The 27,991-nt window shown below is 53.8% G+C and overlaps 1 protein-coding gene and 1 pseudogene across 2 annotated transcripts; both read right to left on the bottom strand.

Annotated features, from left to right (window-relative positions):
- Positions 1–27,811, bottom strand: RBP1 (retinol binding protein 1). 2 transcript variants are annotated; one of them, XM_075546839.1, is made up of 5 exons: positions 27,438–27,811; positions 27,332–27,406; positions 26,850–27,028; positions 1,987–2,088; positions 1–256 (listed from the first exon to the last, which is right to left on the bottom strand). In XM_075546839.1, exons 1-5 carry the CDS (start codon positions 27,595–27,597, stop codon positions 203–205), a joined length of 570 nt encoding a protein of 189 aa, XP_075402954.1. In that variant the 5' UTR covers positions 27,598–27,811; the 3' UTR covers positions 1–202. The 2 variants fall into 2 exon arrangements, with proteins under 2 accessions (XP_075402954.1, XP_075402953.1); XM_075546838.1 differs by having other exon boundaries at positions 27,332–27,543.
- Positions 25,050–25,142, bottom strand: LOC142447410 (U2 spliceosomal RNA; annotated as a pseudogene).
- Positions 27,812–27,991: the final 180 nt, after the last annotated feature.

The following is a 27,991-nucleotide window of genomic DNA, read 5'->3' as shown; positions in this document are numbered from 1 at the left end:
TTCTAGAGTTGAGACACATTTTATTGGGCTGGCTTCGTTTTAAGGAAAAAGGACAGAGAGAAAGTCAAGAGGCAGACTGGGTGCACAGGTGCCTGGGCAGAGAGGGTGGGAATTTCTGCTTCATGCTGGGCAGAGAAGGGGATCCTGGCCGGAGCTTCACGCCGCTCCTGCGTGGGGCCATGGTTTGGCCGCCGGCAGAGTCTCACTGCACCTTCCTGAAGACTTGCTTGCAGACCACGCCCTGCGCTCTCATCTCCTGAAACGTAAGCAGATGCACGTCACCAGCCCGAACAAGCTCACATCTGGGGTTCGGGTGTCTCGCTGGGTGCTCGGTAAACACTCAAGAGCTGCGGGCTTGTGAGAGTTACCAAACTAACCCAGGTCTCAGATGGTTAGCTAAACCCTACCGTGGTGCCCAGGCTCTGTGGCCCCCTTCCCAAGGGGCCAAGAGACTCCAAGAACCTCAGGCCAGAGAAGCCAGGCCCGGCCACAGGGGTTCACCTACAAAGGTGCTCTGAGCCTGGACCCCAGACCACGGGTTACAGCCCAGTGCAGCAGTTCGAAGCTTCCCTTGGGCCTTGGCATCCCTGTCAGAGTTTGAAAAGCACCTGGCCCCTCTCAACAGCAGGCCGATCAGTGGAGTGCAGGTGGAGCTCCTAGGGTGGAACGCAGGTGTGTGTAGTTCTAAAAGCCTCCCACCCCGCCCCAGCTGTCGCTCAGTGCCTGTGGACTGTTGGCGGGCCTGTGGTTACCCGTCTTCCAAGGTTGTTGTTGTTTTTTTTAAAGGAAGCTGGGTATCTGGCTATTTGCATGAAAACATGTCAAGTTTTTAAGTTATTGACAGAAAAGTTTTAAGTCCTCTGAGGGTCAAATAAACAGGCCTTGGCCCTCTGACAAAAACTCAGAGTCATGTGAGCCGAAAGGGCGAGGGGAGGTCATTTCATCCATCCGGTTGGCTTGGAGTGGAGGAAACAGGCCCGGGGGAAACTAGCTCAAGGCTAGGCCCCTCAGTGCCAGCGCCCTGCACCAAGCTAAGCAGCCCGTCAGCACCAGCCCGAGCCTTGGCATACTCCTGTTCCAAGCTCCTGCAGACCTTGTGGGGGGATGGGGCCAATAGGGACCTGCCTGAGGGCCTGGGGACAGAACCCAGGCGTCAGGACTTCCCACAGAACAAAGACATCTGTGGAAGGGGCAATGGGCTCTCTCCCTTAGAGGACGTGTCAGAAAACCCAGGTTCTCCTGGGCCCGGGGTGGCCTAAATGCTTGACTCATGTCTGCTCATTTAGAGGTGGGCAGCTCCAGCCTCCCCAGGGGCACCACAGAGGGCAGGCTGGTGATCTGCTCCCACACAGATTACCCAGAAAACCCCCTGGGGCTCAGCGCTTCTCTGGCATGCCTCTGGCTGCCGTGAACCAGTGCTGACTGCATGGCGACTGCTTTCTGTCCACTTCGTCCCATGCTTGTCCTCAGTGCACTGATTGGAAGTGGTTTGGACCCAAGTGAGGTCCAGGTCCAGACTGGAGGATAATGCACGTCAGGCCCACCCTCCCCCAACTGAAGAAGGCTTCTCCCCCTGACCTAGGCGGAGACCAGGTCTTTCAGGAGCGGGGGGATTCTCATTGGCTCTGGTCTGCCACAACCGGGCTGGTGAGGAGATGCACCATTTGGAGCACATGCTGGTTCTGTCACTTTCTAATGTGCCGAGCCTCCATGTCACCATCTCTGATGTACGGAGCTCATAACAGGAGATGGCCATACGACTGCTGAGGGGCTTAGCAGATGCCCCTCTCCCGGTCGCCCTCGGAAGGGACAGCTCCTAGACCCTGGGAGCACACGGTTCAGAGTAACTTGGGTGACTTCAAGCCTGGGAGAGCGATGCTTCAGAGAGGAACCAGGTCCAGCCAAACTGCCTTCTCCCAGGCCCATGCAGCGCTCAGCGGTGACCGGGGCTTCTGGAGGCCCAGCCCACCCGGGTCAGCAGCTTACCAGGTGTAGCTCGTCCCCCTCGATCCACTGGGTCCAGCCGCGCCCCTCCTTCTCGCCCTGCTGCACACACTCGAGCTTGTCCCCTGCCCAGCTCACCGTGGTCTGTAGGAAAGAGCACAGCTGTCAGTCCTGAGTGGACAGTCCCTAGGGCCAGGGAGGGAGCATGTCCAACTCTGATCATCTAAGATGCCCCTCATCAGTTTCCATTTCATCACAGCAGATTTGTAGCCCAATTCTCCCTGCCTACCCGTGCTCCAATTACAGTGTGCTAATTGGTTCTAAAATTTATGGAAACATTCCTAAATTTCATTTAAAAGGGTAATAAGTGGGGGGGGGGCACTCAGGCAGGGCTCTCAGTGTCAATGCTGAGGAGGGGGTGGGGAGGGGCGGAGCGCTCCGGAGGCCGAGCGGCTGTGTTTGCGAGGGATACTAACTCAACCTGCCAGCAGCACCTAGCCATTTCAGCCGCCATTCTCTGAATCACCTGAAAGACCCGACCCTGCCCTCAGAGCACTGGCTGTCTCCAGGGGCGAATGAGCTTGCCTGCCTGCTCTGAGCTGTCTCTAAGTCCTGCTGACTGCTCATCTGGAGCACAGATTGGTACCTCCATTTTTACACATCAGGTCAAGGCTTTGCCAAGGTCACCCATGTGGTCAATGGAATTACTAGATGGGAGCCAGATTCATGGGCAAATGATGTCCCTTTTCCACTGTGCCACACTGTGTGGGAGTCCAGTGCCACCAGAGCTAGAGACCGGAAGCGGTGGGAGCCCAGGTGGGCATCCAGGGGTGCAGGGAGCACCATGCGGGGCCTCTAGGAGAAGAGAGTGAAGCAAGGAGTCACTGGGGAAGATGGGTCCACCAAAGCACATGCGACGAAGACACAGAGATGTGGCATGGTGGGCCCTCCCAGGAAGACCATCAGGTGGGTGCCAGGGACCGTGGGGAGTGGAGGGAGGCCCTGCTGACCTGCCTCGGCTCAGTGGAGCAGATAGGTGTACTACCAGCCACCCCCATCACCTTCCCTTCTGTGCCCTCACATCTCCCTGATCACTGTGTGCCCAGCAAGGTATTGGTCATGCGGAGGGACGCAGGCAGGGTGGTGGTGGTGGAGATTTCAGACTTGGGGCAGCAAGGGCCCACCCAGGAACACAGAAGTCAGGGTCTCAGAATCTGGAAGCAAGGGAGTCCAGCCTTCCACTATGTTCCTAAGCCCACAGTCTGGCGGGGCCTCTCTCCTGTCTTCAGGGCCGGTCACCAGCAGATAGCGTGCATCTCTCATATTCATTCAGGTGACCCACCTCCTTTGGATGGCCATTCGGTATGGGGCCAGTATGAGTCACCGGAGGGTCAGGACTCAGTGCATGTCTTGCTCCTTGTGTGGCTCCGAGCAAATCCACCCCTGTTCTACATCCCAGGATTTCCATCTGTCACACGATGGGACGGGTGAGCTAACGTTCTAGGATTCCTGTGTACTCTACCGTGCTCAGATGAGGTTCAGGACAGTCAGCCACAACCTGGTAAGAATTGGGGAGCACAGGAGAAACCTGAGCGATGGGCAGGAGTGAGTAGGGAGCCATCTTTCCGGAGCTTGCTGATCAGTGCTGCCCTCTGCTGTCAGGTGGGGTTAGGCATCTCCCCACACCTTTCCACAGAAGGAAGGCTGACCTAGGCCTCTGAGACCATTACCAGAAGGGACCAAGGAGGCCTGAGGCACACATCCAACTCCAAGCCAGAGAAATGCCAAATCAGAATACAATGTTGTGAATGTTGGAGAGATATGCTTTAAGCAAAGACCTCTAAGGACCACAGGCCACACATAAGACAAAATGCCTGTAATGCAGTTCTCCAAGAACATGTTCCACATCCCTAGCAACCCTAACTGAGATCTTAGAAGCTGGTGAGCAGCATCTAAAGGCACGGAGACTGGTCTCTGGCCACCCGGAGGAAAGAGTGATGAGACGCGAAAGACATATGAAGACAATGAGCGCAGAGGACCAATGGACAATGCACACCTCAGCCTGCACCACCCAGAGATCAGCAGAACTAGATGGTGCCCAGCGACTACATGCTCTGAAAAAGATCTCATTAGAAGGTCCTGAGTAGAGTGGGAGAAAGGCATAGAACAAAAGTCAAAATTACAAAGAAAGCCAGGTTCCTGGTCAGACAGGGCCTGTGGGGCCCCCATCATCACTCTCCAGGTTGGGAACAGAACTCCTTCCCGTATGAACATGGTCAACCACTAAGACCAAAGGACAGCGGGTCCTCAATGGTGAGGGATAGGAAAGGAGGAGGAGGGGAAACAGGAAGCCAGGGAAGCCGTGACGAGGGAGCGTCGAGGGGACTGCAGAGAGGAAGGGAAAACAAAGTGGGTAGGGACTGCTGTCAAACTTAGGATCTCTCTCACACACACTCACTCACACTCACTCACACACACACACTCACACAAAGGTAAAAGAAAAAAGGCAAGATGCCCATTCACTGGAAACCTCGACCATGAACGGCCCGAGAAGGGACACCGAAACAAGAAATCACCATCTCAGACTTAGAAAACGGTTTCATTCAGCGCATCAACCCTTTCATCTGGGCTTATTAGAAGCCTACCAATGATCTGCACCCTAACAGCTTCTCATTTAACCAGAGACACAAGGAAGGACTGCTGGTTTTCAATAACTACTCAGCCTCTTCTGGAAATAGGAGCATTTGGAGCATAGTTACACCTCAGCATTGGAAAATACAGAGAGCTCAAAGAAGAAAACACTCAAAAAAACACTCGTATTCTCATTTGTCCAGAGATAATTAATTTCCAATACTTTGGTGGTTTATTTTGTTTTTCCCATCATTATCTGTCCTCTTTTCAAAGCAAAACTAGAAGTTCATCTTTCATAAAACTAGTTTGCAACATTGAGTGTTATATCCTAATTTCTTCACTTAGGTTGATCAATTTCCCACCCCAACAATGTCTAAAAGCATGAAGTGTGACTGCATAATTTATGGAGCTCAGTGAACAATGGAAATGAGGGGCCGTTCGTTTAAAAAGTATAGAGAATTGCCAGCTGGCCAGAGCAGAGCCCTGACTCCGGAGATCACAGTTCCCGAAGATTGGCTTTGTGTGTGTGCAAACCATCATTATCCAGTGGCCAACTGCCTACTCTCGGGCATGGCCCTTTTGGTAACTCAGCTCTGCCCTCAACGAGGCTGCCTTATAGACAGTTTGGAAGGCACTGTTTCGCTAGCCTAACTTCTAGATTTGAAATTGTTGCACCAACAAGTGTGTCTTTTAAGGCTTTTGTAGGTATTTCCAGATGGCCTCGCTTTCTGAAAGCTTCCTCTGGGTTGCATGCGGACGGACACCAGGACTGCAGAGTGACCAGGACGGGATTCCTCTCCCCAGGTGACTGGGCATCTGTTAGCTGGAGCCGTTTGGTCTAAAGCTTGGACTAAAGTTACTGTGTCGAGTCTAAACTTTAGATTAAACTTTATTTTTCTAAACTTACTTTTAGTCTTCTTCAGGAAAAAACAACCCCCCCCCCCAACTCAGCGCCCCCTGGCAATTAAAGGCGATTGTACTCTAGCCCACCATCCAGGAGGGTGCAGGGGTCCCTCTGGTAGCCGTCCCTGGGTCGTTCCCACCCCCCTACCCCCAGAGGATGGTGTCACCCACTTTGGGAAGCTCTGCTCTCAACATCTTACTTTCCAAAACTGCAGGCTCTGCCACCCAATCAGTGTGGACTCACAGCAACCGCCTGTGGGTTTCCAAGACTGTAACTGTTTACGGCAGCAGAAAACCTCGCCCTTCTTCCTCAGAGCTGCTGGTGGTTTCGAACTGCCAACCATGCAGATGGCAGCCTAAGGCATCATCCCCATGCCACCAAGACTCCTACACGTAATACTTTAGACCCACATAAAAAGAAATGCTAGAATTTTAGGCATTAGGATAAACCGAGGGATCCAGTTTCTGGACAGGAAAGACTATGTGAATCTCAAGAAGCCTTCTTTGAAGTCCTGAAACTCAGACCCCTAAAAGAGGCGCTTTCCAAACATGAATATTGCCAGGTATGTTGTGACAGTTTGCACTGGAATGAAGCCACAAGGAGTCAACTAACAGGCCCAAGGCAGCACACAGACTCCTGAGAAGCGATGGCTGTTTTAAGCTGTTCTGTCCGGGCTTCTTTGTTACCCAGCAGTGGGTAACTGGGTCACCTACTGTACCAAGCAGCTCAGAGGATTAGAGAAATATATGGCCGATGCATACAGCTGGAACCAGCGAGGCACTGAATAACGTGTGGTCGCAGGCTGGGTGTCCAGCCTGAATTTGGATGGGGTAGCCTTACTGATTGGAGGCGCGAAGCTTGGTGGCTTGACTCCTAATGGAAAGGTTACTGGTTTGAACTCCCCTAAGGCACCTGGGAAGAGAGTCCTGAGGACCTGCTTCTGGGAGGTCAGCGCTTTCAGCTGTTCTACAAGGGAGCATCCTTCTATTAGACACCCCTGGGTCACCGTGAGTTGAAATCCACGCAACAGCGATTGCGTTCCTTGTTTAATTTGCTTGTTGAAGTCATACAGCAGGTTTCCTATTTATTTATTTGAAATAATGGAGTTGCAGTTTATGAGGCCGTGATGGAAGTGTTATTCATTGGGCCTAACTGTGCGGAAGCGCTTGGTCCCGGGGACACCTGGCAGGGCCCGCCTGCTGAGTTGGGCACCCAGGAACACTGAGATGCCTGCTGACCTGAAAAAGCAATGAGTCTTGTGAAAGCAGCACATCCATCTGAGGACCCCCCACTGAGAGCCCTGATCACTCCACGCTGCACTGCGCCCACTTCCCTGCCCACCCTCACTTCTGGTGCGGTGGGATTTTCCATTTGAGCTTTTTTAATCCTGTGGGAGTGCACCAGCCTCTTCCCAGAGTGTCCCTTGTATCCTTAGGATGAGAGGAGGGCAGGGAGTCAGGGAGGGGCAGTCCCTTGTAAAGAGCTGAGAGGAAGTATTGTTGGGATGGGAAACAGAGTGACAAATGGCTTCCTATGACATCAAGGTTGACTGCTGATAACAACCTTTCCCAGAACTCATTCGAGACCCCTGCTGTGGGAAAAACCTTTCTGAAAGACACCTTTCTGAAAGACCAAGGGCAGGGGATGGTCTGAACCCAGGAGCAGGCCTTACTTGAGGGTGGGTCAAAAAGGGACCTTAAGAACCATTTACTCCATGTTCTTAGGGCCCTGGCCATCACCATCGCTCATCCAGAGCTGGGGAACTTTCATTTTACTTTTCTGCCAAGGGTCATTTGGATATTTATAACATAGTTTGAGGGCCATACAGGCCGGACATTTAATTAACCCACTCCTTGCAGGATGGCTGTGCTGAGGCGTGCTGTTGGCTGGTACTGGTGCTTCTGTGGATCTTACCAGCTTGTGGTCCACATGTTCCTCACCGCTGGTTTAATTCAATTGATGGCGGCCTAGTGGGAAGATTTCAGGCCAATGGATGCTCCTGCTGTTTCCCCAGGTACACAGGACAGGCGGACAGATTCCTGTGAAGGAGGAGTGGACCTGGGCACAAGCCAGCAGGACAGGCCATGCTTGCCCTCACCCTTCTCCATGGGTCAGGGGTACCCACCTGGGAAATGGAGCCCAAACAAACCCGAGGACAAAGGAGAGGTATGGTCACTTTTGAAGCATCTCTTCACGGGAAACACGTGGTTTGCTGCTAGCGGCTGCAGTGAGCGTCGGTCAGCCCCAGACACTGGAGACACACACACCATGGCACAACATGCTACCAGGCCCAGAGCCAACTGGTGACCGGCTGTCAATGGCATTATTGGCTCAGCCAGTGATGGCTCACCTCCTACGTCCCCTGAATATCTGCCAGTGAGCTGTTGCCCAGGCTGCTAGGTCTCCGGGCACGCTGGTCCCACTTGTCTTTAAAAACTATAGAACTGAAAAACCATTACAACTCCCAACACTTTGGCATTGTCAGCAGCTTTCCCAGAGACACAATCAATAGATGAATGACGGCAGCTTTTCAGGACAAGAGGCTGCCACATAAAAGCCATTGTGGAGCTCCCCCGGACCACTTAGGAACCCCAGCCCACAGCCACTGCTGTGGCGAGGTGACACAGAAAATTCGGCGCCTTAAGGCGGCCTGAGGGAGCATGTCCCAGGGATGCAGAGAGAGCCACCTGCCTGTTGGGGGGACCTGTATTGGGAGTGACAGGTAATTTTCACTAAATGGAGACCGCTCTTGGCAGTGACCTGGTGTGACCCGTGAATGGTGGGACTCATCATGGCTGTCAGGGAAGTTTGTGGACTCAGTCAGGTTCTCATGAGCCCAAGCCCACTGCAGAGAGCAGAGAGAGGAGTGAGCGGGTCACCCACCTCCTGAGGGCAGGGTCTGACTCTCTGGCTCCAGATCCAGTTTTGAGAGGTAAAGTGCCCAGCCCTGGGGCCTCTGCCTGCAAAGGCTAGAGCCGGGGTTGCCCCAAATCTCTCGCTGCACAGCCCACACCCTTTCATTTTGGGGTGACAGTTCAACATCAAGCGGTGACCAGGTACTTTCAACACATAAGAGGGACCGTGAAAGGATGCAAACTGGACCTGGTTCCGAGGCCGTGCTTGTACACTGGGCTTCTTCAGTGATGCAGACGGTTAACACGCAGCCCCCAGCCCTGAGGCCATGCCAACGCGAGTGACCCCAAGGACAGGCACGAGCTGCCCCGGGGGCTCCTGACACTGCAACTCTTTACGGGAATAGAAGCCTCATCTTTCTCCCGCTGAGGGGTTGGTGGGTTTCGACTGCTGACCCCAGCTGTGAGCTGAGCTGGCATGCAGGATGGCTGCTTCTCCTGTCCTGGCGGGTGGGCGTGGCGGTGGGGGTGAGGTGAGCAGCCCCGTATGTAACCCACCCCCACAGCACACCACCACTGCCAACTGAGAAGCTAGGGGCCCAAACCCACCCAGGGAGGCCTTGGGAGAGAGGCCTGGGGGTCGACTGAAGGGTTAGGCCTTGGCGGGGTCCCTAAGAAGGAAAGGCAACCCAATAGCCACTGCCTTTTCTCACCTGGAGCTTGCAATGGTTACCTGCTGGGCTGCTAACCTAAAGGTCACTGGTTTGAACCCCCCAGTCACTCCTTGGGATTCTAAGCAGGAGATGTGCTCCCAGGAAGCTCACAGGCTGGGAGACAGGATGGGGGTGACCCTGCTGTGAGTGCCAGGACTCAAGAGCACCGTCACTGTTGCCGCCGCCGCCACATGCTCCTGGGCTGAGAGCACGCTCTTGGCTCCCAGAGCTTGTGGTAAGCAACTGAGGGGAGGGGAAGGGGGAGGTAACAGAAAACCTGCAAAGGGCCAGGTGCTGTGCTGGGAACATCATACACCTCAAGCTCTAGAGCTGGAAGCATGGAGGCTTATAGTAAGTGGCCAGCCCCAGCGCCCCAGAGAGACCCCCGCGGAGGCCCCACTTGCGCCCAGTTCTTTCTGGCTGTAAAGCCCCTCCGTGGCCTGTAGGCCTGGCGACGTGAGCGGGTGGTGTTGGCTCTCTTCGCCCGTCACATCCCCAGCAGGCTGGCAGCTATCTCCCATCAGCATGTGCACGGAGAAAGCCAATTCCATTTGAAAAGTAGGCTGAAACCACATTAATAAGACCTTAACATGAGAGTGAGTAATTCGGGGCATATCAGATAGCTGATAGAAGTAAATGCTGAGAACCAGGAGAGCCATGAGAGGCCTTGGTGAGCACATGAGAATATAATTCTAGGGCCCCAGAGAAGCCCCTGGCAAATGGTCACTCGCTTCTCCAGACAAACAAAACGAGCCCCAACTGGTTCCCTCCACCCACACTTGGGATGTCCAGTGGGACTCGTCCTGAGCAGGGCCTCAGGCTGGACTCCGCCCTGCCACGGGGCTGCTCAGATTGGAGGACAGACAGACATGTGCAGCGACCCCCGTGGGCTGAGCCAGGGAGCCAGAGGGGTGCGCACTCTGGCCTGGTGGGGTGAGATGATAAGCAAGGCTTCCTGGTGAGCCTGCCACCATCCCCAGCACAGCGATTCGTGTGGAGCGCTTGTTAGGTGCCAGGCAGGGTATTCGGCAAAGTTTTCACCGGATCAAGTTGAACTCTTACCGCCTCCCACTCAACAGATGTGCAGACCGAGGCCTTGAGACCCCAACCCTGAAGGAGGGAGATGAAATGTGTCTCTCCGACCCCAGGGCTCGCAGTCCCCTGATCAACGGTGACCCTGCAGTGGGCAGCGGGCTGGGGAGAGGTATTTACAACTTGGTTCTGAGCCAGGGGAGGAGCACTTGGCCTTTCTGGGGCCCGCCTCCAGCAGGAGAGCCTTGGGGTGCTGGGGAAGGGGGAGTAGAGAGAAAGAGTCCCAGCTGACGGGAGCATGCTGGAGCGATGCAGATGCTCAGGCAGGGGGAGAGGGGTGTTATGAAAAGAGTTAGTGGGGGCAGAGGTCGACCAGAGAAGGCCTGAAGAGGGCAGGCTGGAAGCAGGGCCGGCAAAGGCCGCAGGAGCTCGGCTCAGGCGAACACGAACGAGGAGTGGTCACAGGGAAACGCTTCAGAGACAGCAGGGCCGAACCCGGGAGGCTTCTAACGTGGAACAGGGTGTAGCCAGGCTGGGAGCTCTTGGCAGTACCCTCCTCAGGCGGCCTACCCCTGCCCCACAGCCTTCCTTGCATCAAGACTCTGGGGCTCCAGCCAGGCTGACCTGGGGCCAGGGCACTTACAGATGCTGGCACATCTGGCAGGGGGAGCCTCGTTCTGCTCCCCAGACCCTCACAGTGACTCAGCAGGTTTTTATCAGGGATGGGAGAGGATTAAGGGACTCTGACCCAGGAGCACCTGGTGTCACCTTTCATCTTTCAGGGCAACAGCAACAAACAATCCCCCAAAGGGAAGAGATGGTCCCTCTGGAACCCAAGAAGAGAGGGAGGTCAGGCCCTTGAGGCCGAGAGTGGCAGCTAACCAGGGGCTAGAGAAACCCACCCCCCGGCTCACGGTGGCCCCTTGCACAATGGAATGAAAAAATGCCCAGTTGGTGCCATCCCTGTGACTGGACAACAGTGACTCAGAGTTGCCACTGACTAATTTTAGCAAGTAGATTGCCAGGCCTTTTTGCCTGGTCCTCTCAGTCAGGAAGCTCCTCTGAACACTGTTGGGCATCCACGTGACACCAGGGTCTCCACCGAGAGCCAGGTTCATGACACCTGGGCCTCCACCGAGAGCCAGTTGGTGGCTGTGCACGAGGTTCACTGGATGGGACCCGACCCGAGTCTTCTGTAAGGAAGCTGAGAATACCATCCCAGGACCACCAAGGTCCCCAAGAGTATCCCCAACTTTATTAGGACAAGGTAGAACTGCCCCTGTGGGGTTAGAAAGCCTCATCGCCTCACACTCCGAGTGGCTGGTGGTTTTGAACTGCTGACCTCATGGTTAGCAGCCAAATGTGACCCCCACTAAGCCACCAAGGCTCCTTTCCAAAAGCATTGGTCTAGCTGAAATGGTAAAGACTCAGCCCTGTGGCCAGGCCCCCACCTCTGATATTGTTGGGCTGAGTTTACAGGAGGGTTGGCCAGGTTGAGCTGTGTTGCCAGACACAGCTGTCTGCAGCCTTTGAAGCTGGGTCTCCCAGCAGGCAAAGTGGTTGATATTGCCTTGTTGTTTGGGGCATTGTTCCTGGGGCTGAGGATTCTTCCCACAGCATCCCTCCTTCCTCGGGGTCTTTCCATGTTAAACTCACAACGTCTCACAGGGTCCTGAGCTCTGACCCCTGACAATGATAACCACTACATCTCTCCCTGGTAACAATTTGGATTGAGATGGCCTGGGTTGAAGCCCAGTTCCACCACCTAATTATATGGCCAGACAAGTTACATTTCTGACTTTTGTATCTCATTTTCTCCATACATATGGTAGGTAGAGCACTGGTACCTTCATCATAGAATTGGGAAGACTGACACAGTAGGTGCATGAAACCTACTTAGATAGAATTGTAAATGAACATACATTTGAAAGTGCTTAGGAGAATTCCCGGTCTGTGGGAGAGACCCAGGAAATATTGCTGCTGAGCTGGTCTCCACTCACAGTGCTATGGGGCAGGACACCGTCGAAGTACAGGAGATACGGCCTCCCCAGGCTCGATTTTAAGAAGCATTCTGGCGGTAGTTCTCCCAGGACAGATTCGTTCATTCTTCTGTCTGTCTATGGTAATTTCAACCTTCCTTACCAAGTCCTTAAATGCATCCATTCATCGGTCTCCTGTTCCTCACCCAGCTTTCTCACGCACGAGGTGACTGAACAGAGGATGGCTTGGGTCCTCAAATTGACATCTTCGCTGTTTCACACTTGGAAGCGATCTTGTGCAGCAGGTTTGCCCAATGCAATACGTCATTTGACTTTTTGACCGCTGCTTCCTTGGGTGCGAATTGTGGATCCAAGGAAACTGATGCACTTGACAACTTCGCTCTTTTCTCCACTTACCGTGATCCTGCCTATTGGTTCAATCAGGAAAATGTCCGTTTTCTTTACATTGATGTGCAATCCATACCGGCACTGATTTTCATCAGCAAGGGCTTCACGCCTCCTTCACGTTCAGCAAGCAAGGTGGTGTCTTCTGTATTTGTGGGTTGTTAATAAGGCTTCCTCCAATCCTGATGCTACGTTCCCCTTCCTCTGGTCCAGTCGCCCGGATGGTTTGCTGAGCACACACACTGAACAGCTATGGTGCAAAGCAGCAGCCCCGACACGCACCTTTCCTGATTTTAAAACGTGCGGGCAACATTACAAACAAACAAACTCACTGCCATCGAGTCGATGCCGACATGAACTGGCGACTTGCTCTGATACAATCGAGGTCCACCACCGAAGCTGCTGGGGTTCTGCTGAGCCGACTCCACTCATTCCCAGGGCACACTGCCCCGCACTGTGTCCGGCGGTGGAGACCAGCTTCTCGGGGGGCTGTTTTTCCAGGAGACTGTCAAGTCTTTCTTCCAGGAGCCCTGGGGTGGGTGCCAGCCACTATCCTTTAGTCCACAGGCAGGCACTTTCTTCCCTGTTGGTGCCACCGGGGACTCCCGCTCAGGGCACCAGGAATGGGGAGGAGGGGAGCAAGATGGTAAACTCCTCTGCCGACCTGGTTGACTGACTGCTCATGAAACGTTCTATTTGTAAATGTCCAACTAACTGTCACCACAGGGCACACGGCCTGGCTGTGGAGGGGTCTACTGAATGAAAGAGCTCCCTATGGCTATTTGGCTTTTTGAAAGACATGCAGGAGGCCGCACGTTCTATAAGCCTTACAAAACAAAACAAAACAAAACAAAACACCAGGTGTCAGAGAAAACTGAAGTTAAATCCCAGAGCTGCATGACCCTGGGCAGGTCCTTGGTTCCTCATCTGTAAAATGGGAGAGTAGGGTCCCCAGGTGGTTAAGGGTTATGACCACACAGCTACAAGCACTTTTGTACCAATAGACACACTTTCTCCCCCCCCCCCCTTCTCTTGTGGGTGATTTTCCTGACGCATCATCCCACAAGTAGTATCTCTGAGCCAAAGGGTGTGATGGTTTTTCTGACTCATTGCACATTGTCAGATGGAATTGTTTTCTTTTGGGCGCCTTCTGTGTGCAGGCCTGGCCCTGCCGTGAGGCTAGCAGAGGCAGGGTCTGCAGCCTGGCTGCTTCTCCCTTCCGACACCTACATTTCCCCCTGAGAGCACTTCCATGCGCTTCTCAGACCCCCTTGACCTGTGTGGTCAAGAAAGGAAGGAAAAAAGCAAGGGATGGGAGAAGCAGAGACAGCAGGGAAGACAGGGAAGGAGGGAGGATGGCAGGAAGGGGCTCACTGATATCCCTGGGTGAAAGGCAGCAGAGCCCTGGTGGCACAGTGGGTTAAGCACTAGACTCCAGACCACAAGGTCAGCAGTTTGAGCCCAGCAGCTGCTCGGTGGGAGAAAGATGAGGCTTTCTGCTCCTGTAAAGAGTTACAGTCTAGGAAACCCACTGGGGGATGGGTGGGGTGGCAGTTCAACTCGGAGCGGCCCTAGAGGACAAGGTAGAACTCTCTGGGGGTTTCCAAGACTGTAACTCTTTACAGGAGTAGAAAGCCCATCTTTCTCTCTGCAGACGGCTGGTGGGCTTGAACTGATGGCCTACAGGGTCTCTATGAGTCTGAATTCGCTGGAAGGCTGTTGGGTTTTGAGCACTCTGAGATATTTGCATAATAGTTGAGATATTTCATTAAAGTGAGTGATGGGTTTTCAGACAGCATGATGAAGAGAGGGGTCTGGGAGCTGTACTCTAGTACCGCTCAACTGATTCAGCACAAATGCTGCTCGCACGGCTCCCAGGGAGGGCCTGTGAACCAGGCTCTGCCCTTCCATGGGGGAAGTTTTAGTCAACTCCAAGGGAAACACTGGACGGACTCCCCATCCAGGGAGATGTCTGTTGTTAAGATGTGGGTTGCGGGACTGGCTTCTACACGGTGGCTCACCACAGGGACAGTGGGCCAGGGAGGAGCATAAAATTCCTGAACTCAATTTTTTCTTGTTATCAAATGGGCCCTAAGCGCAGTCAACTTCTCCAACTTCCGGGGCCCTGGGAGGGGCGGGGGGCGTGGCTTCCCACCCACCCTCTTCTTGTGGTTCTTGGACCAGTGGGCTTAGGGGCATTGACTTGATTGTGATGCTCAGAAGCAGAGTCTAGGATGGGTAGATCATGGAGGAGGCCCCACAGAGAGCTCACAGCAGGAATGGGGTGTCTGCTTCTGATCAGACCCTTGGATTTGGGGCTTTTGGAGGGGGGCGTAGGCTGACAGGGCAATCCTGAGCCCCCATGCTGATGGCCCTGGTACAGGTGGGTGAGGAGGCCCCACATATCACTGCCCCTCTCCCGCCCTCTCTCCCATTCCTCTGTGGGCTCCCGCCACACAAGATGAGTCAGGACAAAACAGTCTAACCCTAACCCATCCTCATGGGTCAGCCACACAGTGCGCCCACTCAGAGCCACTGTGGAAACAGCTTAGCAGGCATGTAGCACAGGGGGTTCTCTAACGTACCCTCCACTCCACGTGAGTGCCCCACACGTCTACCTTGCTCTCTAGACCGTCTCCTTCTTGGGAGCCAGCTGCCATGCAGGGGGGAGGCCCACCCAGAATGAGAGCAGTTCCCCCCAGCACGATGGCACACAGGGAAGACAGGTGAGGCATCCCCTCAGAGCTCTGCCCAAACGGCAGGGCCATGAACAAAATACATGTCGGTTCACAGCACAAAGTTTGATAGTGGTATTTTTACTCAGCAATCGTAACAAAAATTTCATAACCATACACAATTCCCCCTGCCATGCCATCACCGATGGGCATGTTTGCACTACCAGGGACTCCAGACCGACCGAGGCTCCAGAGGGCTCTCTCACCTTCCCTGAGGACAAAAGGCTGGAACGTAGAGCCTGGAGATTCAACTCCAGGTCAGTTTCCAAGCTAGAGCCCCTAACTTGTCTGTTGCCCTCCACACTGTGCAGCTGCAAACCCGGTGAGCTTCACCCTGAATTAGCCTTCACCCTGAGAACAGAGGCAAACCTCATCACCCTTACTTACCTCCTAGAGCCGGTACTTTTAACCCCAAACCAAGCCCGTAGTTGCCCAGTCAATTCCAATTCACGATGGCCCCGTGCCTGTGCGTAGCATAGACCTATGCTCCACAGGGTTTGGGAAGCACTGTCAGGCCTTCCTCCCAAGGTGTCTCTGGGTGTGGTTGAACCACTAACCTTTTGGAAAGCAGTGGAGGGCGTAACTGTTTGCACTACCCAGGGACTCCTTGACTTTAACTTCAGCATAAGCTTACTATGGGACAGGGCTTCCCAAAGTGCTTGGTAACATGGAATTGAAAGATAATTAAACATTTCCAGAAATGTTTGAACAGCCCCCCACCCTACCCCCCTTGGATCCCAATAAGGTCATCACAGGAACCTGGGCGTGGACCAGTCCCCTGGTTATTCTTGCTCAGTGAAAAGGGTGGTCACGGAGGCCATAGCATCAGCGCCGTCTGGGAATTAGTTAGAAAACCAGATGCTCAGGCCTCACCCCAACCCAGTGAATCAGAAACTAGAGCTGGGGCTTCAGCACGGACTCACTGTAAAGCAAAATGTTTTGCTCTCAACTGAGCTGATAGCCGCGTCAAGGTAAATGGAGAAAAGGCTGAAGTTGCCAAGAATTTCACTTATTTGGATCCACTCTCAGTGTTTGCGGAAGCAGCAGTCAAGAAATAATATGTTGGGCAGACATGCTGCCCAAGTCCTCCTCAAAGCACTAAAGAGCAAAGCACGATGTCACCTGAGGGATAAGCACATCCGAATCAAGCCACGGTATCTGCAAGGGACTCAGACGCACGAGAAAGCCGCACGACTAAGGACTGCACAATTGGTGTCTTTTAACAGAAAGTTGGCCAAGGACACTGAAGTTACCATGGACTGGCAGAAAAATGAACAGATATGTCTTGTTCAGCTGGAATGCTCCTTGGAATTTAGAACGGATGGATTTAGTCTTGTGTACTCTGAACAGGGGTCAGGAGGGATCAGCCTTGGAAAAAAAGAAAGTCAACAAACAGACTCTCAAGGGCCAAGACTGACATCGTGGCTCAAACATAACAACGGGAGGACAGTGCAGGATCGGGCGCCGTCTCGTTCTGGGATACACGGGGCTGTTATGCATTGGGACCAACTCAAAGGTACTGAACACCAACAGAGTTAGTTCCATGGCTGGACAACGAAAAAGGATGACCAGGGAAGAACTGATGCACTGGAATTACAGAACACTGAAATCACAGAACACTGAAAGTCCCATGGATTGCCAGAAGCATGAACAAATCTGTCCTGGAAGAAGAGTTCAGCCAGAATGTTCCTGTGGTAGTTACGTCAACTTAGAGATAGAGAAGAGTAGGGGTGGTACCCAAGCTTTCAAACAGGTCGCAGCCTCCTTGTGGGCATGGCCTCCCTCTCTGCCTTGATTGTCCTGCTGGCAGGTAACCCTGAGGCTGCTGGTGCGCTGCCGTATTTTCACCAACCTCGGATCCATACAACGTGCACACAGGCACCAGGCTGTGATGGGCATCATTCATTTCACTGCGTGAGTCTGAAGAGGGGCTTGTGGGCCAGTGTCAGACTCACGGACTTGAGTTGGACTGGGCTGGGATGCCTTTGTGATATGAAGGGCTTTCTTACACGTAGGGGGGTGTCCCTGGATTTGTTTCGCTAGTCAACCTGGGCTAACGCAGCTCCTTAGAAGCAAGGATGGTGAAGCTTAGACTCATGTACCTTGGACAAGTTATCAGGAGGGCCAGTCCCTGGAGAACACCATACTCAGTAAAGTATGTTAGTGAAGAAAAAGAAGTCCCAGAAGATAGATCGACACAATGGCTGCAACAATGGGCTCAAATCCAACAATTGTGGGATGGCACAGAAGCAGGGAGTGTTTCATTTGGTTGTACATAGAGTTGGTAGAGCTGACCCGACAGCACCTAACTACAATAAGGCTAGGAGGCATTCGGCTTTGAGAACAATTGCTCTAGAGACTTCTATGGGTCATACCCATGATCTTTGGGCTCTGAGGGTCCTAGCATATTTTTAAATGCAAGTGACCGAACTCAAATTGCTTCTGGGTTAACAACAAAAGCCCAAACCCACTCCTATCAAGTTGATTCTGATTCATAGTTGCCCTATATAAGGTTTCAGAGGCTATAGATCTTTATGGGAGCAGCTAACAGCCTCTTTCTCTGGGTAAGCGATAAAGGGGGCATGTTTTGGTGTTTGCCTATTGAAGTCTAGGAATGGAGTTAGTCCCAGGAATTCTAATGAGCCCCCCACCCCCCATCTCTTATTTCTGCTTTGGTGGTCTTATCTAACTTTTGCCTTCAGTGGGATTTCTCCGTGCAGCAGTGGCAGGTAGGGTAGGGGAACTGGCGTCAGAAAGCTCTAGGTTTATGTCAGACCAGATAATCAACCTTAGAGGAAAGAGAACTGGTCTCTCTCAGGGCCGTGAAATAAAATCCCAGGCAAGGGGATGACCGGACCGGCCATGGGACACTGTGGTGATGCTGGGGTAGGAAGAGAGAACCCATGCAAATCCACAAGGTGAAGGTGAGAAGGGGGAACTGCCACCCAGGAGGAGGTGGCCGTCTGGAGGAAGGGCAAGATCAGAAAGAGCTCCAGCTCCCAGATCAGCACATGGCCAGCACGCGTGAGTAGGCCTCAGCCCTCCTGTGGGGTTCAGAAGCCGCCCCGCTTCCTGTCAGACATGAGTACTTTGGCTCCAAGGCAAGGCCCCTCGGGCTGTCCCTGTACCGGCCTCCAGCATTTGCCTGATTAACACACAGAGCAGCAACCTTTCTGTGGACGGGGACACAGCAGTACGTCCAGCTCAGATGAGAAGAGGGTCTACCTAGAGACTCTAGTTCTCTCTCAGCCCAGCGTCCCACCTAGACATCTTATGGAAGCTGTCTGCCTTTAGACAGGCTGATCAGCATCCTCCCTCTGCCTCCTGCCGGCTGGCTGCGCTGCGCCTAGAGGCGCCTTTACTGCCCTAAGCCTCAGATTCTCATCCGGAAAATGGGTGTGACGGCAAGGGGGTCAGAGGAGAAGAGTGCTTGCTGGGGGCCCAACGGCAGGGCCCTGTCTCATAAAGGAGACTTCCTTTTGTGCTGGCCGGGCTGGGCACAAACCAACCCACTGAAGCCGAGTGATTTTGGAAAGCTGCTTTAAGTATTCTTTTTTTAATCCTCCAAAGCCTGCGGTGGACGCTGATCTCAAAGGTCAGAGAACTTTACCGAAGACATGAAAGAGAGCCGGTGTTTCCATTCCGGAAAGGACCCAGCCGAGTGCCGGGAACAAGAAGAGACGGAGAGCAGGCACCCACTCTGGGCAGGCTGCCTCTCCGGAGGACCCCGAAGCCCAGACCAGCTCGCGTCTGCCGGGCAGCCTAGAGAGGCGATGCTGCCATGGGCGCTGGGTTTTAAACTACGGCCAGAACAGGAGCAGAAAGCTGGCAGGCTGGAACCAAAGTAGCCTTGGCAGATTCCATCGTTTACCCTACGTACAAATGAGCAGCTGGCTGGCAACAAAGAAAAGGAAGTAAGAGGGAACGCAGGGCATCTGAAAGCTCACGACCAAACGATGTCCAAGAAAAAGCGCTGATTGACAAGGGTGGCATTTGGGCCCCTTCCTTAGGCTTTAGGGAGAGGCCCCACCAACTGAGTGGCCACCCTCTGACATGATTGGGATTCTTTCCTTTCACAATCAAACAAAGCAAGCAGGGTGGAGGGCTGAGAGCAGAAGGCAGCCCGTGTCGGGTCATCTGGAGTTCAGAGCTGGATCGGAAGGCAGGCCCCAGCCAGAAGAGGCGGTGCCAGGCTCAGCCCTGAACAAAGCTGCCTCCTCCAGGGAAGACGGGGCCGCCTGCGGTGGAATGACAAATGGCCCATCTGCAGCCGCCAAGCAGAGCCCGGCTCAGGGCTGTGGATCCTGGCCCAGGCTCAGCCTCCTCCCACCGCAGAGAACCAGACCACTCCAAGGGCTGCTCAGGACCAGAAGTGGAAGAGCAAAAGTGCTCCTGAAACCAGGGGCCACCGAGGCTGCCACAGTGACAGTGGCTGCTGCTCCCGGGCCCTGGCGAACTGAGCAGTCACCCACCACGCTGGGACGGGGAGCCGCTGCTGGGGGCTACACACGCCTGACCAGAGAGACGTCGGGGTTGTTGGCAGGCCTGCCAGTGTCCACTGGGGCGAGATGCTGGATTCACCCAGCCCGGGGCACCTGGTTCTCTCTACCCGATGGCCTCCTTGCCCCACTGGCTAGAGGAGCCCTGGGGGTGCAGTGGCTACGCATTGAGCTGCGATCCGCACGGTCGGCAGTTCGAAACCACCAGCAGCTCCTTGGAAGAAAGTAGGCTGTCTACTCCCGTAGAGAGTTACAGTTCCATGCTCGTCTGTGAGTTGGCCTCAGCTCGATGGCAGTGGGTTTCTCATTTGTGCTTTAGTGAGATCGATGCAAGTGCAGAGCTCCTGCTCCACACCGACGCGGCACTTCGCAAACATCAGCCGCGTCAGACTCACCTGGGTGACTTCCTGCCACAGGGCCTGCTGGCCCCCCCACGTGCAGATTTGCTGGATCAGCAGTGGGGCCAGAACATCGGTATTTCTAACAAGTTCCCTGTGACACTGGCCTGCCCCAGAGTCAGTAACGGCGATGCTCATCGGCTCTGCGCCCGAGATAACGGCAGCTGGGAGAACTGCAGAGGGCCCGCCTAAGCCGAGCGCTCCGCATCAGCAGGAGGAAATGGGCGCTCCGAGGCTTTGGTCATCGTTTTCTTTCTCTTGGTCTCATATGAACAGCCCACAGCAAGAGGTTCTCCATGACATGTTCCAGTCCGTGGTGATTACCAGCAACTGTTGTTGACAATTTTCAAACACTGTGCAGGCCAAACAAAACACAACTGCTGGCCAGACCCCCCTCTGCTGCTCTGCCGGAGCACAGCTAGATCAGCCGCCCCAGGGAAAGGCAGGCGCAGGGGGGTCCTGAGAGAACGGGGCCCACCACAACCCTCCCGGCACACAATCCGAGAGGCCTTGCAGCCCCGTCTAGCCTCATGGCCCAATTCTCTTTCCCTTCCCTGTTTAAGTCCAGCCACACGGAAGTCCTGCCAGATACAGTGCCCTCTCTAGGCCGCAAGGACTGTTCCAGCCTGCAGGCCTTTGCTCAGAGCCTACGATCCCTTCCCCACATGCTGACTTGTCACTCGAGGCTCCGCTTAGCCTGCCACCTTCTCAGGGTGACGTCCCTGACTGCTGCCCGCTCCAGCTCTGTATTCACCGGCCCTCCGTGTCCCCACCTCGGGGCTTACCAGCCTGCAGAGGCACCTGGCCCTTTGCAGCGTTGGCAGTCCGTGAGGCCTTGCTGCCCCCACGCGCAGGTCTGCGGCCAGGGCTAGTGGGCATCGGGTTTGAAGGAGCATTTGTTACATGCGGTTTTCTTGCCCTTGACCTCACCCCTTTCTGACGGCCTGGCTTCCTCCTAGCGATGCGTCCAGCTACTGCTTAGATCCTTCTTCCTATGGGAACCTTCGCTGACCTCCCAGGGCAGAGAGGGGCTCCCCCATTGCCTGCCTTCCCCCAACTCGCTTGAATATGACACCGTGTTTGGCTGCTTTGCTCGCTCTCCCATGGCACTGAATTCGGTGAAGGGGGACACGAGCCTTGTGAGAGTCTTCTCAGTACCCCTTTCGCTGGCTTGGGGACAGCACAGACAGAGTAAAACAAACAAAAAACAAGTCCGCTGCCACGGAGCTGATGCTGATCCATAGACCCACGTTTGTCAGAGAAGAACAGGCTGATTTGGGGGGGGGGGGGGAGCAGGGACCAGGCTTTTTTTCAGAGGCATATTTGGGTGAATTGAAACTCCCAACCTTCCCATCATCAGCTGAACTCTGGTGCAGAGTAAGCACCATGGTTGTGGGACTGATAGAGGAAAGAGCAAATGGATGGATGAGACCCCTGCCCACGTGGGAAAGCAGGCACTGGACTGGGACCACACCAACAGGGAGGACTGGTCTCCTTCCTGCTGCCCTCTGGCTGCTGAGAGCAGAGGGCAGGGGGCAGATGGCGCAGTGGTGGAAATTAACTTGGCAACCACCTTGCTGAGGACCCTTGGGGGCCTTTTAGCCAGTATGACCTCTTGGCACATAGCTCCCCTCAGGCTCTTACATTTCCTGAATTCTATTATCCTACACGCTCTCCACCAACGCTTCCTCCAGTGAGCTGAAGCTGCACACCGTGCACACACCATACAGTGAGGTAGTCGACAGCCAAGGGGACTCTGGGGAAGGCTGAGCAGAGGGGGTGTCCCTCTCTCAGGCAACACGTGACCAGGTGAGTGAGTATCTCCTAGGAAGTGGGCTGCACTAGTCAGTCCAGGGGCAGCAGAGATGACCACGCGTCCCAGTTCAGTTACCCAACTATAGGCTCTCTTGTCTGCTCAATTCCCAATCCTGTGCTAGGTATCAAAAAGATGTCCCAGACACTCCCTGTCTATCTGATCCCTTTTGGCTTTTACTAGGAAGCCCAGACACCTTCTCCAGAAATCCTCCTGGGATCCCCTCCTCGGTGCTGCCCGCGGTCACCACCGGTCACTGTTTTACAACTGCACTTTCCTGCAGGTCTGGGAGGGTGACATGCTAGCTGTGTGCCTAATACCCCATGCAGCAATGAGCAGGTCAAGAAAAGCAACAGGCAGAGCGCTGTGCAAACAGAAGATTCATAACCACCTACTTTAGTCGGAAATATTGATTAAACATGCAACCAGGGTGCACTGATAATGTCTACTGAATGGAATGCAAAAGCTGTAAACCAAGAAGAAACAGTAGTTGAAAAATATGGCCTTGGTGGTAGAATGGAGACCACATGAGAGAATTCTGCAAGACCCACCTTTTCTGCACTGCAAATAGCCTCGTCAACAACCTAGCCAGCGACTTCAAACAATTCCTGGAAAAATGGAATTAAACAGGATGAAAAATCCCCATGAACTTTAAGAAGTACCCATGTACGTGGCCATCAGTGGGTGGAGTCAAACTGACCACATCTACAGAAAGAGGTGCTTAATATCACAGGTCAGAAGAGACGGGGGCCCACTACACAACAGACCATCAATCAATTGATCATATGCAAGTTCAAGTGAAGCTACAGAAAAAGATCCACGAGAGCCTTGAGGTTATCTCCCCTAAATTTGGGATCATTTTTAAAAAGAACAGTTTTGATGTACTGCATACTGAAGACTGGAGACCAGACAATGACATCAAAGGCATCATACACACAAAAAAGCAAAAGGTCACTAAAAAGATCAGGAAGAAAGAAAATACCAAAATGGACATCAGAAAAGAGTGAAACTTGGAATCCAGTGTCGCTACAGGAAATGGGAGAAATGAGATATAAGAACCGAACAGGAGGTTTCAAGGACAGTTTAAGACAAAGGCAAGCATCATAGTGAAATGTGCCAAGCTCTAGAGGAAGAAAACCAAGAGACCGCTGTGCTCAGCAGATCTTAGGCAGAAAAATCTGAAGAAAAAAAAGCAAGCCTCGAGTTGCAATTCTAAAGGAGTCCATGGGCAACATCATGAAGGATGCAGGAAGCATTAAAAGAAGATGGAAGGAATACACAGAGTCACTGCGCCAGAAAGAACTGGTCCACATCCAACCGTTTCAAGACACAGCAAGAACTGATGGTTTTGGAGGAAGAAGGCCAAGCTGCACTGACGGTATTGGTGAAAAACAAGTCTCCAGCCACTGATGAAATACAACTGAAATGTTTCAACAAACAGATGCAATGTTAGAAACACTCACGTGTCTATGCCAAGAAATTTGGAAAACAGATCCTGGCTAACTGACTGGAAGAGATCCATATTCATGTCTATCCCACAGAAAAGTGATCTAACAGAATGTGGAAATTATGTCATTATAATCATGCCCAATACTGCTGAGGATAATTCAAAAGTCGTTGCAGTAACACATGGTCGGAGCTCCCAGGAATTCAAGCTGGATTCATAAGCAGCCATTGAACAAGGGACAGCCTTGCTAGTCAATGGATTGGGGCTGAAAGCAGAGATTATGAGATAAAAGAAAATACCAATGTGGTCGAGGACATCCTTTATTTGCATTCACAATCAGCATTCATGGAAGCAGTCCTTAAGACAGCCTATTACATTGCACTGGGCAAATCTGCTTCAAAAGACCTCTTTAAAGTGTTAAAAAGCCGAGATGTCATTTGAGGACTAAGGTGTACTTGGCCCAAGCTATGACATCTTCAGTCGCCTCATAGGCACGAGGAAGCTGGACAATGAATAAGAAGGACTGATGCAGAATCGATGCATTGGAATGGTGAGGTTGGTGAGGACTACTGGGGAAACTAGAAGATTAAATGAACCTGTCTTGGAAGAAATCTAGGCAGAGTGGAGGACGGCACGACTTCATCTCACATACTCTGACCATGGGTCAACAGTCCCGGGAAAAAGAAAGCATGTTTGCTCAAGCAGAGGGTCAGCAAAAAAAAAAAAAAAAAAAGGAATTGAATCTCATTGAGATGGACGGACAGGGGGCTGCAGTGCTGCGGAGGGGGCAAGACTCGGAAGCGCTTCCTTTAATTGTGCGTGTGGTTGCCACGAGCCTGAGCAAACTCAAGGCAAGAAAAATGACACCAGTAACAGCACCGGACTGCAGTAGCAACCTCAGGAATTCTGGAGCCAGTTCCCACTTTCCCTCCAGCACTTCCTTAACTTGCCCAAGGCCTTACAGCAAGTCACCCTCTCCCCGGTGTCTTATCTGTGCTGTGAGGCTGAAAGTGGCCTCGAGAGGACTGCGTTCACAAAGAATCACCCAGAGCCCCTGTGCAGACACTGGACATCCCCTGACAGAAGGGTCACAGGAAGAGAGGAGCCAGTCAGGGCGCGGCGTAGCACCGATGAAACACACAGCTTTCCTCTAGTTCGCTAATGCTTCCTCCCCTTCCAACTATCATGACCCCAATTCTACCTTACAAATTCGGCTAGACCAGAGCATGTACAGGGGTACAGAGAAGAGCTGGAAACACAGCTCAATAATGAGAGTAGCGATACCAGGAGGGTAAGGAGCAAGTGGGGGAGAAAGGGGGAACCCATCTACATATAACCGCCTCCCTTGGAGACAGACAACAGAAAGAGGGTGAAGGGAGACATCTCTTATGTAAGACACGATAAAATAAAAACCATTTAGAAACTATCAAGGGTTCATGAGGGAGGGCGGGTGGGGGAGGGAGTGGAAAAAAATGAAGAGCTGATAGCAAGAGCTCAAGAAGAAAGAAAATGTGAAAATGATGACGGCAACAAATGTACAACTGTGCTGGACAAATGGGTGTATGGATGCACTGTGATGAGCGCTGTATGAGCCCCCAATAAAACGATAGAAAGAAAGAAAGAAAGAAAGAAAGAAAGAAAGAAAGAAAGAAAGAAAGAAAGAAAGAAAGAAAGAAAGAATTGGGATCGTGCCTGGCAGGCAGTAAACACTTGATGAATATTAATTAGCTGATACTATTACGAGGTACTCAATACTACACTTGATCTTAGCCAAAAGGCCGAGAAGCGATGACGAGGTACTCAATAAATGGCTCACAGGCTAATAGAGGAACGAGAGAATGAAAGAGTGGAGATGATTAGGCACGGCAGCATCTCCTGGAAGTGACGTTGACCCCCAACACACAGAGTGTGATGTGCTCCTTGAGTCCTCGGGCATGTGCAGGTCCAGCCGAGTCTCGGGCAGTGGTCAGAAAGGCAGGGAGCAGCCTTCCCTCGCTGGCCCTTCGGAAGACTTCCTTCCCCACTGCCAGCCCCTCCAGCCCATAAGAGAGGCCTTGGTCCTTTTAAAGGCACAACCTGCCATTTCCCTCAACAATGGTGTCTTCTCCCACTGGTGGCCCCACCAAGGGCATTCTGTCTGCCACCTCCTCTGCCTCCATCATTCGAAACCGGCCATCCCCCTCTTCCTCCATCATTCCAAACCGGCCATCCCCCTCTTCCTCCATCATTCCAAACCGGCCACCCCCTCTTCCTCCATCATTCCAAACCGGCCACCCCCTCTTCCTCCTTCATTCTAAATGGCTGAAGCAGATACCAAGCCCTCACTTCCCCAGGCTGAACAAACAAGGTGGGAGATGAGTCGTCCAGGCCTGGAGGCTTATTCCCAGACAGTGGCACTCCTTCAACCACAGTGCTGGCCGACCTCGCCCTTCTGGTTTCTGCAGAGTTTCCCTGCACGGAGGAGGAATCTGGCAGAGAGCAGCGTGTGGGCTTCAAAGTCAAAAGGCCTAGCTAAGGTTCCCACTCCTTTCCGGGCAAGTCTCTGCCCCATGAGCACATGAGTCATTGTGCCATGAGGGGGTGCGACAGGGGATACTACGCCCTCCCTACAGAGTGCACATTCCGGGGAGAGCCCACTGCAACAGCAGGGTGAGAGGTGGACAGTGGGGAAGGGGACCATGAATAAGCCAGGAGGCCTCTGGAGAATAAGCCGGCTAGACCAGGGCTGCAAAGGAGAGCAGGCGCTCTCTGACTTCTCAGTGACCCCAGGATGTGGATAAGAGGCCTGGGACTGGCTTTCTGGAGTCTGTTGTGACAGTGCTAATTGGGGTCTCCGGGTCACTAGCTTCCCATCCTTGTGGGGATGCTAGGATGGTCTCCCTTCCCTCCCCCAAGCAGTCTGGACCCAGCCGCAGTGCACTGACCCAGTCAAAGGAAGCCTGGTGGGCTGTAGGGGAAGCCACACCCCAGCTTTGGTTAGAAGAGGGTCCTGAGAGAGGACCAGAGAGCTGCAGGCTGAGAACTGAGTCCCTGGGGAAGTTTACACTTCAGAGAGGAAACCTGTCTCTCCTCTACCTGCCTTGCTTGCTTCTCACCTCTGCTCCTTCCTCCTCCAGGTGACAGATGGAGCCCTGGGTCTGAGGAGGAGACCCAGCCTGGGCCCTCCCAGCTCTGCTACTCTGAGACTGCTTCCTGACCTGTAAGGTGGGCGGTTTCTCATGACTCCCTCAGAAGTGGTTGGGAGTTTGCAGCGAAATCACGTGTAAAAGGCCCGCAACCCAGCCCAGTGTCTAGACACGAGGAGACCTGGTCACCTGCCACCTTCCTAAATATTACCATCGGGTCTCCGTGGAGCGGACGAACACTACAGGAGTTTTAAGGAGGGCAGATCACTGGGACCCTGGGGGCCGACTGAGCTCTCGGAAGGAACTGATCCAGCCCTGGGCTAGGCCCCTGGGTAGGAGACCCCTGCGGATGCTTAGCAGTCAGCCTCTCACCATGCACTTGCGATCGTCGATGCCCGTCAGATCCTCCTCAAACTCCTTCCCGACGTGGAAGTCCATGATGTAGTTCCGGAAAGTGCTCAGCGTGCGAATAATCATGTGGTCGCCGTCCTGCACGATCTCTTTGTCTGGCTTCAGCAAGTTGGCGATCTTGCGCAAGGCAACATTCACATCTGCAGGGGCAGAGGGGACAGAGTTTGGCGATCAGAGCTGGGCGGGCGGAACCCGGGGGAGAAGGCAGGCAGGACTGCCGACGTGAGCGGCCTGTCGGGGCGTCTTTATTTACAGCGAAGTTTCCAGCCCTTACGCTAGCCCCCTGAAAAAAGAACATCTAGCCATCCAAGCCGAGCTTTCCTCACGAAAGCACCCACGTCCAGGCCCAGCTCGCAGGCATCTGCCGCCAAAGAACTCCAACACACCTCCCTCCCCGCATCCACGCCCCGCGTGCATCCATCCCTGGCCGGCCCGCGGCTCACCGAGCGCGCGCAAGTACTCCTCGAAATTCTCGTTGCTCAGCATCTTCCAGTACCCGGTGAAGTCGACCGGCATGTCTGCGCGCGCGGGGGGCTGGACGGCCGGGGCACGGGCGCGGGCGCGGGCGGCGGGCTGGGCCGGGGCAGCGGGGTCCTGCGCGAGCTGGGCGGTGGGCAGCCCGGAAACGCACGTCCTGGGGGGGCGGTGCTGGGGGGCGGGCGGCGACCGCGGGGTTCCGAGCACGCACAAAGCCCGCAGGAGAATCCATTGTAGCTGTCGCTCCTCCCCGCTCCGAGGGGCGGGGGCGGGGGCGGGGCGGGGGTGGCGGAGGGCCAGGTTTCTCTCTGGCCGGCAGCCGCCCCTGTCCACCCAGTCCCTCTGTTCACGGCCCTATAGAGGAGACTGCAGGGGCCTGTGCTTTATTGACCCCCGACTCTAAGGTTCTTGCTGGGTTCCTTCAAATGCCTCGAGTGTCCGACTTTCCTGGGCTTCTGATTGGCGGGCAGAAGGGCCATTTACAGGCCTTAGTCCCCAGCCCAGGGCCCGGGGCCAGGGCTAGGGGGCCCGCCCAACTCTGGGTGAGAAAAGCGGGGTTCTCGCCCCTCTGCCTCCTCAAAGGCAGGGTCGGCGTGGTTTTACGGAGATAGGGCTAGGAAGAGCCC

The sequence above is a fragment of the Tenrec ecaudatus genome, chromosome 4 (assembly GCF_050624435.1).
Source record: "Tenrec ecaudatus isolate mTenEca1 chromosome 4, mTenEca1.hap1, whole genome shotgun sequence".
Lineage (NCBI taxonomy): Eukaryota > Metazoa > Chordata > Mammalia > Afrosoricida > Tenrecidae > Tenrec > Tenrec ecaudatus.
Note: the sequence above shows the minus strand (reverse complement) of the source record. Positions and strands in the feature narration are given on the sequence as shown.

Excerpts from the sequence above, each read along its gene's own strand:
- RBP1 (XM_075546839.1), bottom strand. The coding sequence starts at position 27,597 with ATGGATTCTCCTGCGGGCTTTGTGCGTGCTCGGAACCCCGCGGTCGCC. Across the intron at positions 2,089-26,849 it reads TCGACGATCGCAAGTGCATG|ACCACGGTGAGCTGGGCAGG; the intron begins GTGAGAGGCTGA and ends TCTTTCCTACAG. Across the intron at positions 257-1,986 it reads AGGGGGACGAGCTACACCTG|GAGATGAGAGCGCAGGGCGT; the intron begins GTAAGCTGCTGA and ends CTTACGTTTCAG.